Source organism: Lolium rigidum, unplaced genomic scaffold (assembly GCF_022539505.1).
Source record: "Lolium rigidum isolate FL_2022 unplaced genomic scaffold, APGP_CSIRO_Lrig_0.1 contig_8179_1, whole genome shotgun sequence".
In the NCBI taxonomy this organism is placed as follows: domain Eukaryota; kingdom Viridiplantae; phylum Streptophyta; class Magnoliopsida; order Poales; family Poaceae; genus Lolium; species Lolium rigidum.
The window spans coordinates 81,989-95,738 of record NW_025901516.1 but is presented as its reverse complement, the minus strand read 5'-3'; the positions used below and the strand labels follow the sequence as shown (position 1 = coordinate 95,738).

The 13,750-nt window shown below is 47.4% G+C and overlaps 1 protein-coding gene across 1 annotated transcript; it reads right to left on the bottom strand.

Moving 5' to 3' along the window:
* Positions 1-10,873: 10,873 nt before the first annotated feature.
* On the bottom strand, positions 10,874-13,480 carry LOC124682293 (F-box/FBD/LRR-repeat protein At1g13570-like). Its single transcript, XM_047217004.1, has 5 exons — positions 13,390-13,480; positions 12,746-12,891; positions 11,764-12,621; positions 11,532-11,681; positions 10,874-11,279 (listed from the first exon to the last, which is right to left on the bottom strand). The coding sequence occupies exons 2-5, from the start codon at positions 12,878-12,880 to the stop codon at positions 10,959-10,961; spliced, it is 1,464 nt and encodes a 487-aa protein (XP_047072960.1). The 5' UTR covers positions 12,881-12,891; positions 13,390-13,480; the 3' UTR covers positions 10,874-10,958.
* Positions 13,481-13,750: the final 270 nt, after the last annotated feature.

The window sequence follows — 13,750 nt, the reverse complement described above, 5'->3', positions numbered from 1 at the left end:
GCAGAGGTGTAATGTCAGAAGGCTCGCTGGGTGAGCATCATCCACTAAAATGGTAATGTCTTTAACCGCATTCCCTGTTTGTACTATTATTAGATTGGATGTTCACCAGTAATCAAGTAGTAGTGTTATACTACCGATATGGTGACTGATCCGAATGAACTTTGTTTTCCAGAAATCCTGTATCTTGATAAATAGCTATTCCGATAAATAGTTACTGGTTCAGTTTTCATGCTTATTTTCTTAATAAAAATATATGCAGGTTGCTCTCAGATTACAAGCTATGGAACTTTTTTGTGATAAGTCACCAGCGGCGATGAGAGGTCTTCATGCCGCTGTAGTGTTGTTGTACATATAGAAGTTGCCGATAAATAGTTGTCTTGTATGTACATAAAGTTAGCGCAAGTGGAAGTAAAAGGAAAATGCATCGTTGTAAACTTCTCTTGTATTATCAACAGCCCATTTTCTCATACAATGTATTGTGCATTTATGCAATTATTGTTCGCTCCTGAGGATGGTTTCTGGTGAAATAGGGTTCAATTTATCATTAAAAAATATCTAGAAAATGTTTACCAATACTTGATGTTACTCTACTCACTGCTATAACACTTGGTAAGAGCAAGTCTAACAGGCCCCGTATAATTTCACCCCGTATAACACGAGTAAAGGGCCCTGTATCCAGTTTTCGCCGGCCAAAAACTCGGACGAGCTAGCAGAGCCCGTATCCCCACCCCGTAAAACAGAATATTCTGTTTTACGGGGTGGGGATACGGGCTCTGCTAGCTCGTCCGAGTTTCCGGCCCCTCAAAACAGGGTTTTAGACAGCAATTTGCACAACAATTTCACATCAAACATAGCACATCCAAAATATGTGATGCATAATTCATAGTTTTAACATCACAAGACGATCATAGGCAATGTTCAAGCCACGGAATTCCCAAATGTGATCAACCATCAACGGATCCATCACCACCGGCGCCACCGCTCGCCGGAGACTCACCTTGATCACGAGCTTGACGCGCAGCCTTCTTCCTCGCAATGATGTCCGCCTTGGTCTCCTTCCACCACGCCAGCTGATCCTCGTCCATGCCGTCGGTGCGCATCATCATGATTTCCTCTCCTCGGCCAAGAGCTCCTTCATGGCCTTCGCTTCTTTGGCTGCGATCATCTTCATGTCAAGCTCCTTCCTTGCTTGCACCTTGGCAAGCTTCACCACACTCTTCTTGTCGGTGATGATGAGCTTGGTCTCCAACGTCTTCATCGTCAATGCCTCCTTGGACTTCATGAGTTGATCTAACTTCTCCCGGAAGCTAGCTGCTTCAAGTTCTACCTTGGCCCTCTCCTTGGCCTTCTTGTTGCCCTCGGGCTTGCCGGTGTTTCTCCCACTCATGTCCTCCGCTTCATCATCCATGGTGAGAAGTGCCTCCTTCTTGCACTTTGGCTCGTTGTCCCGCAACTTCCACTTAGGAAGATGTTGAAGGATGGAAAAGCAATGTTGAAATTGAAATTCCTTATTCTTAGAGCCGGCCATGTCCTTGTACCGTGCTTGAGCATACTTGGGCTGCACATAATATGGATACCACATCATCAACACATAATATGGATAGCACATCATCAACACAAGGAAAACTTACATAGTCCTCCGGCACGCATCCACTAGGGGGGTTGTCGGCCACTTGATCCATGGCAGCACTCCAACGAGAACAAGCCGGCTTGATGATGTTCCATCGGCCTTCAAGTGAGCGGTAGGATCTGTCCGCCATGCTCTTCGTGCGAGGCTTCAGCTGGTGGTACAGATCCTCAATGCGCCGCCGGTAGCGCTTGCCGCCTTGGTCCACTCCGGTGCACGCATCCATCCCCACCTTGCTCCAAGCTCGGACCAAGGTGGTGTCCTCGACCTCGCTCGTAGTTCGCCGTGCGTGGCTTCGGCATCGACGAAGAACCGGCGGCAGCCGGATCAACCTCAACCACCTCCTCCTCGTCACCCTCATCCTCCTCCTCCCCATCAATCTCTTCGACGTTGCACTCGGCATCGAATGCATCCATACCGGCGTCCAAATTCACCGCGGAATCGTTGAGCATGTCCAAGTAGGATGTTGTGGACTCAACATCGAACACCTTGTCTACGTCAACGGTGGATGGCGGCGGCGCGAGCGGCGCATCGGACGGAACGGAGGGAGGAGAGGGCGCGGCCTTGGAGGGCGGTGGAGGCGCGAGGCCGATGCGGTTGATGGCCTTTGTCCGCACCTTGGCCGGCGCGACGCCCCTCGGCCCGGCCGCCTTGGTCTTCACCCTGACCCGGCCGCCTTGGGCCGGCGCAGCTGCGGCCGGCGCTGCTGCGGCCGCCGGCGCAGGTGCTTCGAAGAATACCTTCGGGATCCTCTTCCTCTTCGACGGGATGGTGGCGGAGATCATGGCCGACACCGCCCCGGCGTTCGGCGCAGCTTCGACGGCGACATCGACCACCGCTGGCGTAGGAGATGCATCGCCGGCGGCAGGCGGCTCTTGCGGACGGTCCATGGAAGCGGGATCCGGCCGGGAAGGGCGCGGGGGAGGAGATCGGTCGGCGGCGGCGGCTGTTGGCTTCAGCGAAATGCTTCGCGCGCTGTGGAGTGGGCGATGCTGGTTTCACCCACTATCCCCGCTCCCACCCCGCACAAGTAGGGGGCGACGACCCGCCCCGTAGTCGAAAACAGGAAAAATCGATGCGGGGGCCGTTTTTACGGGGCGTGCTAGACGGCCGGATAGACGCGAAACCCTCAAATCGGCGGTTATTATACGGGTTTGCCCCTTTTACGGGGTCTGTTAGACCTGCTCTAAGGCACCTGAGTTGCAACTGAGATGGTTCAAGCAAACACGCAGAGAAGGCCTTGGAGAGCAGATTGGATGCAATTACAACATTCTACTGCAAACATGGTACATTTTCCTACTTCATACTAACGTGGTATGTTTATTTGATTATTTGTTCATTCAGTCACCAAATAGCAATTTCTTTTGGACAGACCCTACTTTAGTTTGTTTCTTACATTTTAATAGTAAAACATTACAATTGTTTGTGGGAATTCTAGTCCTTGGCTGTTACCAAAATATATTTTGCATTTCGGATAATTCATTTTGCTGGTTCATGAGTTGGATCAAGATGCAAAATCCCCCTGCCCAACCCCCGCGATGTAGTTGCAAACAGTTCTGCAAACTTCATGCATGTTCTCGATGGACCTGCTCTCAGCCGGCACAATTCCAGTCCGCAGCTTCAGCCCAAACCAACCAGTACCACGGTCCATGGCAGCCTGGTCCCGCAGCCGCAGAAGAAAGCCCATTTGTAACCACATCATCAACCGAGTGAATAGCATAAAACCACCACATTGGTGGCGAAATTTACGAAAGACCACCACTTTTGGTTTGCGGGACAAAAAACCACCACATTTGAGTTGGTTTTTTGCCGAACACCCAAATGACGAGTTTGCAGCGAATTGACACTCAATCTGACCGGCCGACCCCACGAACTGTGCTGACGTGTCAAAACATTGACGGGAGGAGAAAACGTCCGTTGCCGTTGCCGGTCGGAAGTGGGCCCCGCCGCGCGCCCAGATAGGGTTAGGGTTTGGACGGTCGGGACGGTCAGCGCCTCTGTCTCTCCTTTCGAACACGGATGGCGGCGTTCACTGCTGACTCGGAGGATGGCGGTGGCGGCGCAGGAGGCGGAGCTGGCGGTGGCGGCGCAGGCGGCTGTGGCGTCGCACGCGAGGACGTGGCCGCGGTGGGGCAGCCGTCGCCGGAGCAGAAAGCAGCCACCGCTTTCGCGAGAGCCGTGGTCGCTTCACCCTGCAAGACCAGCCACCGGTGGGCGTCAGGGTTCGGCGGCGGCGTAGAGTAAGCTCACTCCTCTCTCCCCTCCCCTGCCACGGGTGTTGTAGATTCTTTGCACTAGGCATGATAGGCGTCGAGTAAGCTCAGTTGTCATCTCTGTCTTGATAATATGAACAACTATTTGCAGTTTGGATGATGATATCTGGGAGATTAGATTTAATTTTAGTGGTGAAGATAATTTAGAGAGGACTATTAGCAGGTCAGACATCACTGTGTTGAATTTGCTAGCTCTGGTAGAACAACGTGGCTATGGCATCAGAGACTACATGTACTATGTTAAAGAAAGAGGCAAAGGGAAGGAAGGAATGGAGGTAGTTGATAGCATGGCAAAGGTACATGAAATGCTTGAGCTTTATGACAGTGAGAAGGTACTCAATATAACAGTGGTGAAGGACAAAGCGGAATGGCCAATTGGTTTGAACAGAGAAGATGTTGAAGCTACAAATCTAGTTGATGTCCCTGTTGTGTTGTCAGATAACAAGACAGGGGTCAATTTCATGGCAAAGGAAGTGGAGGAGGTGTATCCAGTGGCAATAGACTACAGTGATGTTGTGTACATTGGTACACAACACAGCAGCACCATGAATAAAGGGAAGGGAAAAGAGGTTGCTGAATCAGATCAAGATGAAGACTTGGAAGATGGATATGACAAGTGATAAGGAGGTAAATGATAATGAGGTTGGTGAATATGAGGCTGAGTACATGTACTATGATGGTGAGTACAGACTCGAACTAGCGAGCAGTCGAGAGGGAGGCAGCTATTGAAGCGGATTTGGAGCTAATGAGGGAGTTTAGGAAGAAGAGGCATGCAGCACAAAATGCAGAGAATGAAGAAATAATGGAGAAGCTGCAAAAAATGAAAGAACAGAAGGCTGACCCATTTCTTCATTTTGAAGGTGACACTGATGTTGAAGAGATATTTTCACCAGAGGAAGATTCAGAGGTTGAGGAAATTACGGAGAAAATCATCCCACCGAAGAACAAGGCAGCAAAGTGTGGTCCTACTAGTAGCTCACATCATGAGGTGGTTAAATTTGAAGAAGGAAATTATTTCATGCCCACATCCGATGAAGAGAGTAGCCCTGATGAGGTTGCAGACAGTGATGATGATGGGTTTGTGTCAAAATTTGTATCTGCCAGTGGAAGGAAGAGGAGACTGAAGAAAATGAAGAAAAGAGTTTGGTATGATGAAAACAGGGCAAACCCACATGAACAGATAGGTATGAAGCTTTGTTTCACTGATGTATACCAGTTCAGGAGGGCTCTAAGGACATACCACATAGCTCAGCTTAGGAACTTTCGATGATCGGAGGAATGACGAGTGATAGAATCATAGTTCTTTGTCCTAGAGCAGAAGATGGTTGTCCCTTCTACATCGGTGCCTCAAAGATTGCACATGAGAAGACTTTTTGCATAAGGAAAATTTTAGGGGTTCACACTTGTATTGCCTCCGGACAGACACACAAAGGTAACTATTGATTGGCTAGCCAAACAGTCCGAGCGAGTCTGTTAGAATTGATCCAAACACAACCGTTGACACACTCATTGACAATGCAAAGCGAAGTGGGGTGTACCAGTTCCCAAGAGCAAAGCTTACGAGCAAGGAAGCGGGCATTTGCTCGTTGTTATGGGTGACCGAAGGCACAATACACTAGGTTGAGGGACTATCTTCAGGCTGTCCTTGACACTAATCCTGGCAGTAGGTGTATTGTGACAACAAAGAATTTAGTGGAGCATCCTAGCACAAACCCAAGGTTTCATGGGTTATTTTACTGTCTGAATGCATCAAAGGAAGGCTTTCTTAATGGCTGCAGGCCCTTCATAGGTAATTATTCTTGTAAATGCATTACTTTTTTCCTAGCCAGTAACTTTTCTTTGTTATCTTACCCATACAATGACACAGGGGTAGATGGATGCTTCATTAAATTGAGCACTGGCCAACAAATACTTGCTGCAACAGGTAGAGATGGGAACAATAACATTTTCCCTATTGCATTTGGTGTGGTGGACAAGGAAGACACTGCCAGTTGGTTATGGTTTCTGACTCAGCTTAGGTACTGTATTGGGGAGTCTGGAAAATTTGGAATGTACACAATTATTCTGATAGGCAAAAGGTTAGTGCAGTAACATATATTTTGTCTATTACAGTTCATTTCTCTTTCCTTTAAAAGGAAACAAACAGTAACAATTGTTTTGTTCATGTTTGCAGGGACTTCTCAAAGCTGTATCACAAGTGTTCCCACATTCTCCTCAGAGGTGTTGCAATTGATGCTCTTAAGATTAAGTTTCAGACTATGTTGGTAGTTGTTGTTGTTATTTACATAACCATAGAGCCTCTCGAGGGTTTTACATAACCATAGAGCCTCTCGAGGGTTTTACATAACCATTGAGCTCCTCTCGATGATCCAAAATGGTCGACAACTCTCGGAAAACCCTCGAGGGTTTTACATAACCATAGAGCCTCTCGATGATCCAAAATGGTCGACAACTCTCGGAAAACCCTCGAGGGTTTTACATAACCATTGAGCCCCTCTCGATGATCCAAAATGGTCGACAACTCTCGGAAAACCCTCGAGGGTTTTACATAACCATAGAGCCTCTCGATGATCCAAAATGGTCGACAACTCTCGAAAAACCCTCGAGGCTTCTTAAAACATCATGGGCTAAAATAGTCGATAACCCTCGGAAAACCATCGATGCTTCTTAAAACATCATACATGATCTATATGGGCTAAAATAGTCGATAACCCTCGGAAAACCATCGATGCTTCTTAAAAGCACATACATGATCTATATTAGCTAAAATAGTCGATAACCCTCGGAAAACCATCGAGGCTGCTTAAAACCACATACATTATCTATATGGGCTAAAATAGTCGATAACCCTCGGAAAACCATCGATGCTTCTTAAAAGCACATACATGATCTATATTAGCTAAAATAGTCGATAACCCTCGGAAAACCATCGAGGCTTCTAAAATTTACAGTTAAACACACAGTTAAACAAACACAGAGTTATAAACCAACACAAGATTCAACATAACAACAGGGGTACATAGAGTTCAATGGAACAGTACTAACTATTCATAATAGGGGTACATGGAGTTCAATACTACATCACTAACAGTTCATAGGGCTACAAATACTAATTGGTAGACAAGTACTACATCAACTGTCACATCTTACTCCTCACATATCTGCTTGATCTTGACCAACTTGTCATTCCTAGCACTGCTCAACTTAAACAGCTCAAATAGCTGATACTCTAGCTTCTTCTTCTCTTCCTTCAGCAACGAAGTTTCTTCCTCTATCAGCTTCATCTTTCTGTCATCAGCAATCTTGCCCTCTTTCAGCTTAGCCACTTCATCACGGGCTTTCATCAGCTCATTTTCAAGTTTAGTCTTATTCTCCCTCAACTTTTCCTCATCACTACCATTCATTATCTTGTCATAGTTTGCTTGCATAACCTGCCTCTGAGTATCATTCATAAACTTGGAAACATCTGCCATCAGGCTGGAATACTTCTTCTCCACCTTTATCCTCTCTTCATTCAAATCTTTCACAATCTTGCCATTCTCAATCTTCTCATCCAGCAGTGCATTGTGCATGTCATGGTACATTCCCCACAGCTTCAGCAATGTGTTCTTCATTGGCTGTGGCCACTCATCATCAAGCCAAGAGTGGAAGCCACAATTCTCAATGTATCGCATCTTAAAGTTATTTATTTCATCGGTACTACATAGCAGACATCGAATTATTCACACAAATGGACTTATTCAGAGTTAATGCTTGTTATTTCAATTATTCATAGGCACTGGACTGCATTTATTCATACAAAAGCAACTATTTATTTCTTTACTACTACATAGCATACATGCAATTATTCACACAAATGGACAATTAGTACTTCATAGCTACATCTAATTAACATGGCTTGCCATTCTTCTGGTGAGCATTGTATCGATCAACTCATTGCCAAATTAGAAACAGAGCTACTGCTACAGAGCTACTGCTACAGAGTTCGAAGTGTGAGCAACATACCCCTTCCACAGAACACATGTAGAAGCGACGGCCGGTGTTCGTTCCTTCAAAAGCGACACGCTTCACCGGCTCCTTCTGGTGGAGGCGGCACACCTCCGGGCAACCTGCCGCCAAACCCGTGAAGGTTGGTTCGTCCCAGCTGTCTGGGCAGTAGTCCATAGGTGCGAAGTCCTAATTACAAACAAAACCTTCTCAATTCCACCAAATCGACCAGAAAAGGAGAGGAAATTGACAAAAATCAAAATTCCCAAATCTTCCCAAACCCTAACCCTAGATGCAGAGTAAAGAGGTACTTACCCCTGGCCAGGAAAGAGCCGTGCTCGACGACTCGCCATCGTTCCAACTGGGCATTGACGGCCGGCGGGCACAAAATGCGGCGGTGGCGGCGGCAAGAATTGCGGCGGCGGCGGCGGGAGCAGAGTGACTGGAGATGAGACTGAGGGAGAGTGACGGGAGGGAGAGTGACGGGAGGGACAGGTCGTAACCCTATCTGGGCGTGCGGCGGGGCCCACTTCCGACCGGCAACGGCAACGGCCGTTTTCTCCTCCCGTCAATGTTTTGACACGTCAGCACAGTTCGTGGGGTCGGACGGTCTGATTGAGTGTCAATTCGCTGCAAACTCGTCATTTGGGTGTTCGGCAAAAAACCAACTCAAATGTGGTGGTTTTTTGTCCCGCAAACCAAAAGTGGTGGTCTTTCGTAAATTTCGCCACCAATGTGGTGGTTTTATGCTATTCACTCTCATCAACCGTTGCCAGATCGAGCGAACCAACGATCAGCATTCCCAAACCCTACAGCCTTCCGGCCGCCGGCGTACATGTCGCGGGTGTGGCGATACTTCCTCAGTCGACCACACTCCCTGCTACTCTCCCGTCTCCTGCCTGTCCGCCGCCATGGCAGCCAACAGCTTACCGCCGTTCTTGGAATCAACAACCCGATCGGGTCGCGAGGATACGTCTCCCAGTCGTCCATTGGAGGTCCGCTTGCCAAGGTCAAGCGGCATCTTTACGTGGTGCTCGACGACCACAAGTATGGCTTCGGCGTCCACAAACTGGACCTCGGCGACAACGACGACCATCCGGCGGATGGCGCCGTGCGTCGTCTCCCGGATCCTCCGGCCCTCCGCTTGGTGCACGCGGCTCTCGGAAAGCATGTGCACTTCGCCGCCGTGGGCAGTAGCATCGTCGCTACAGGCAACTATATCGGAAACCACCGGCATTCAGGTCCTTTAAGTCTATTTATTAGCAGCGTCCTCATCTATGACACCAAGACGGCGGCCTTCACAGCATCGGCTCACATGCCAATGCGCCTTGTGGGTAGCCACAAAGCAGCAATAGCCGTCGGGAACAGCCTGTACATGCTAAGCACCGAGCGGCCATGGCGCTTGGATCATGACTCTGACTATGGTGGCGGGAGCTTGTACTGCCTGACGAAAGATCCACTGGATCCGGTTGACCAAGACAAGTTTTGGGGTTGGCACCTCCTATCTGATTCCTCGCCGTGGTTATGGAGCCACTTCGAGAGTCCTCTAATGCTCCCATTCTGGGCAAAACACATCACGGCACACGCAGCGACCCACACTTCCCCACCGGGGGCGGCGGAGCAGCACGAATTATTTGTGTCCATCAGGCCCACGAAGAACAGTGTGCTAGGTGCGACCTTCTCCTTCAGCACAGCCAGTAGGAAATGGAGGCGGCATGGCGAGTGGCACCTGCCGGTCGTCGGCCATGCTCACTACGACAGCCACCTAGATGCATGGATTGGCCTCCATGCCGGCGATCTCGACGGGAACATGTATGGTCCTCGTGTGCCTGACGGGCACCTTTGCGCTGGGAACGTCACTTCCGACCCGACAAATTGGAAGGTCAGCAAGGAGAATCTATTCCGCCACAGCGAGGACGATGCGGCAGGTTGGAGGAACGTCGATGCTAAGCTCGTGCAGGTAGGGCTACACCCAGCTGGTGGCAGTGATTACTGCCTCATGGAGCGCTTGCGCCCGAAGGAGGAGGTGCACGAGGATGATCAGGTAAAGAAGGAGTGCTGGGGCGTCGGCCGTAGGAGCCTTCTCCGGTTAACCTCTTTCCGTGTCGAGCGTGGGCAGGATGGCGAGCCCATGGTAACCGCTCGCCGGCCGGCTCGCTCGTACGAAGTCTCCTGGCACAGTAGGCATTTTGATGCCCAAGTGTTCTTCATATAGTTTGCATAACTATCCGGATCTGTTCTTTAAAATTTGGGTTCAGGAATCCCAAGGTTAGCGATGATTTCTCGAGTTTAAATCAATCGTTGTGTTTGGGTCATTTTTCAATAAAATTCCCTCTGCATGCTTGGACATTTAGAATTCTTCCAAATGCACAAAGGCTCGTGTGATAATGTTGCACAGTCTATGAAGCTGTTTTTCTTAAAGGAATTGCGTTAGTTTATTTTAACGTGCCGCTTAAAGGCTGCAGTTTACTGTATCAGCATATGTGTTTTTGGTGGTTCTACATTTAGGCCTCATAGTGTGTGGCAGATGTACTGTTGGACAACGGCGCAAAGCTGTGGAAGAACATTGATTCTTAAACTGGAAGATAAGTTATGACGTTGTTCATGCTGCCTGTATATGTTTCAAGTATGATGACAACAAGGACCTAGCATATGGTTATTTTGTAATTCAGAAAAAAAAGCAGTGGAAAAGTAGTGTGCCCTGAAGGATGGAAGAACCGACATTCTGCAGAGGTGCCCTGAAGCATATGGGTTTATTTGAACGTGACGCCTTAAGACTGAAGTTTACTGCATCGGTATATTTTTTTTGGTGGTTCTTCATTTAGCATTTAGAGCATCTCCACCGGATGCTAATTTGATCTGCAGGCACCATGCTACAGTATGTTCTGTTCCAAGACGAAATTCTATTTCATAGGACCGCACACCACAGTTATAATTTGTAGGGCAAAATAGGAGATTCTTACAACCCATAGGTTTGTTGCCAAAGACGACCGGTTTACGCTGGTATGATGGCATCCTACTCTGCCTAGCCTAGAATGATGTGTGCCCTGCTCCCAATGATTCTGTCTATCCTAAAGAACGTAAAGCTTGGCACCTGGCCGAAGCCTCTCACGCAGACAACCCCTAACAGTATCAAGGGCGGCACAACGGAGCCCTGGCTTTATCTTCTCCGGTTTCCGCAGATCAACTAGTCTTGCACTTGTATCCACGGTCAAGGTATCTATCGCAGGCGCATTTTCCACAACATGCAAAAGGAGCTGAATATGGCTGTTTGCTGCTCTGAATCCTGTAAGGTGCATATTCTTCAGATTTAGATATTTGTATCCACAAGCTGGAATGTCTAGTTTTGAAGGTCCACCCTTTGCAAACCACAATATATAAGAGCCATCAAGCTGCAAAAGAAGAAAATAACGTTAATATTAGTACACGACATCAGCAGACATGTTGTGAACTAACTAAGCTGTGAGAATTGGAAGGAATAATAAGTGTATCCATGTCTCAAAACAAGTAGGCGCTGAAAAAGACTGATACGTTGAACCGACACTAAGCATCTTGGTAATAAAATTCAGCAGATGGTCACTGAAGTAGTATCCTTAACAAAAAAAAGTATAGTTCATTGTTACCATCAAGGTGAAAATACTCACATGTACTTCCAGATTTTCAAGAAACGGAGCAACCCTCAAAAGAGACACTATGTAGAGAATCTTGTCCTCATCTTCCTCACACATAATCATCACTATCTGTACATGCCTGAGCTGAGAAAACACTAGACGGCTATCTAACACCCATGTAGTCTGAAAGAGAAAAGAGCAGTTTGAGGTCACTGCAATGATAAAACATTGTTGTTACACACTTGAAATATGTTCCAAACTGTACCTCCATTCGTTGGAATGCAAACTCCAACGTCAGGTTTTGTACACCTGGAAGCCCATCGAGAAGTGCAGCTGTACAATGCTGAAAAGTTAAATCGTGAAAAATAACTTCGGCCTTTTCCAGCTTTATAGAATGATGGAGAGCAATAGGTATGCAGTCTCCTCTATACATAAAGGTGGAGAGCTTGGCAGCATGAAACTGTATCTTGGTTATGTTGTTGCAGTGCTCAACTCTGAAGTACCGCAGCTGGGACAACGGTCGACTAAACTTGAGTTCATCCTTGAGCTGGCACCTGACTATACTCAGCCACTCGAGATTCTCACAGCTGCACAAGATAGTGTCAAAATCCTGCCTCGTGGTATTCAGTAAATGGAGGTCGAGCTTTCTTAGGTTTGGGAAACCTATGAACTGGGAAGGAGGTGGTTTGAAAGATACAAAGCTGATTTGAAGACACTCTAGGCAGGATACACTTTCCTTGTCAAATAGCTGAAACGGGAATCTGTAATGATCCCCATGCTTCAGAAAATCGGACGGTGGTGCCAAATCAAGAGCTAGATTCTTTGTTTGGGACGAGATAGCAAACCTGATCCAGTTATTGAGATGATAAGTTAGATTGCTCTGAAATGTAAACTTGATCTCAAGATGGTCAATGGCCTTGCCACGGTGCTTCTGCAAAACTTCATTGACATGGTCAACAAACACCTGTGCATTCGGTTTGCCCCCATGCCTGCGCACATCATCATTGTGATTGAAACTTAGCCTGGGGCAAGCTGTCCATATATATCTCCACTCACTCGACAAAACACTGGACCGTACAGCCTCTCTTGCAGGTAACTTTGATAGAATTGTGCACAGCACATCCTAATTGAGCAGAGAAAAACAAGATTATACATTTATGTTTTGACCCCAGGAGCAGTTAGTCCAAATAAATATACATAGTAGCTACACTGAACATTTAAAATGATACTCCGTAGTACATATGTACCTGTGGAAGGTCGTCAAGTTTAGCATTTGGAGGCCCCTCATTGCGAGCTGCTAGTTTCCTTGCTGGTCTATTGACATGGTAATGGAGTTCACACTTCTTCTCGAGAGCTGTTGGAGAATTCAGATAGTTTCCCATTTAGCTGCAAGCTGAAGATAAAAGCATGGTTAGGCGTCATACATAGTCTTGTTTCTTTACATGTACCTCTGACCCGATTTAATCAACGCGGACGCTACACTATGTATGTACATGCGCTGAACTCAGTCCGCGTCGTTTAAAAGCGAACGGAGGGAGTAAGATTATAAAAGGAAAGTACTGATTGCATGCTTAACAAGGTAGATAATAAATGACAAAAAAAAAACTACGGTTACAAGAATCTCTCCATCTTGTTTTCTATAGTACTGTTATCAAAGAATGTGAACTCGATGCTTAAACAGGACAGACGATAAATGAACAAACAAAACTGCATATACCTAGGACATGACATCGAGACAGCATTGCCCATGTCAAGGCACAAGCTACAAGAAAGAAGGAGAAATTTGGGGGAAATCGCAAAACTTGATGGGGTTCTTTTCTTGGTGTGCAGTGGATTGGGAAATAACCAGCAGTACAAGCACCATAGTGAAGTCCTGGGGTATGGATGTTACCTATGGAGAGCTGGACCAGCCGACGAGAGCGGCGGCGCATAGAGGAGAACGCGCAGAGTTCCGTCGTCTCGGCGAGCTTCGACCAGCAGCGGCACAGGCGGTCGCGGAAGAAGCGGCGGCGCTGCGTGGTCGGCTGGCGCAGGGACCAGCTGCGTGATTCTGCGCACACCTCTGGGCTGGATTTTAGTGGGCCGAATTTTAGTTGGCTGGACTTAGAAAACAAGGCCCTCTTTCCTGGAAAGAAATAGAAACAAATCGGTGGGTCCTAGTATTTTGTTTTGTTTGAAATGGGGTCCTAATATTTTGGCTACGAATAAAATGAATATAAATTTCGCCCCCAAATATAGCATAGCGGAGCAGT

Bases quoted from the DNA above. Each gene is read 5' to 3' on its own strand.
- LOC124682293 (XM_047217004.1), bottom strand. From the start codon at position 12,880: ATGGGAAACTATCTGAATTCTCCAACAGCTCTCGAGAAGAAGTGTGAA. The intron at 12,622-12,745 runs GTACATATGTAC...CTGCTCAATTAG, and splicing joins AACTTGACGACCTTCCACAG to GATGTGCTGTGCACAATTCT. The intron at 11,280-11,531 runs GTGAGTATTTTC...CTTCTTTTGCAG, and splicing joins TTGAAAATCTGGAAGTACAT to CTTGATGGCTCTTATATATT.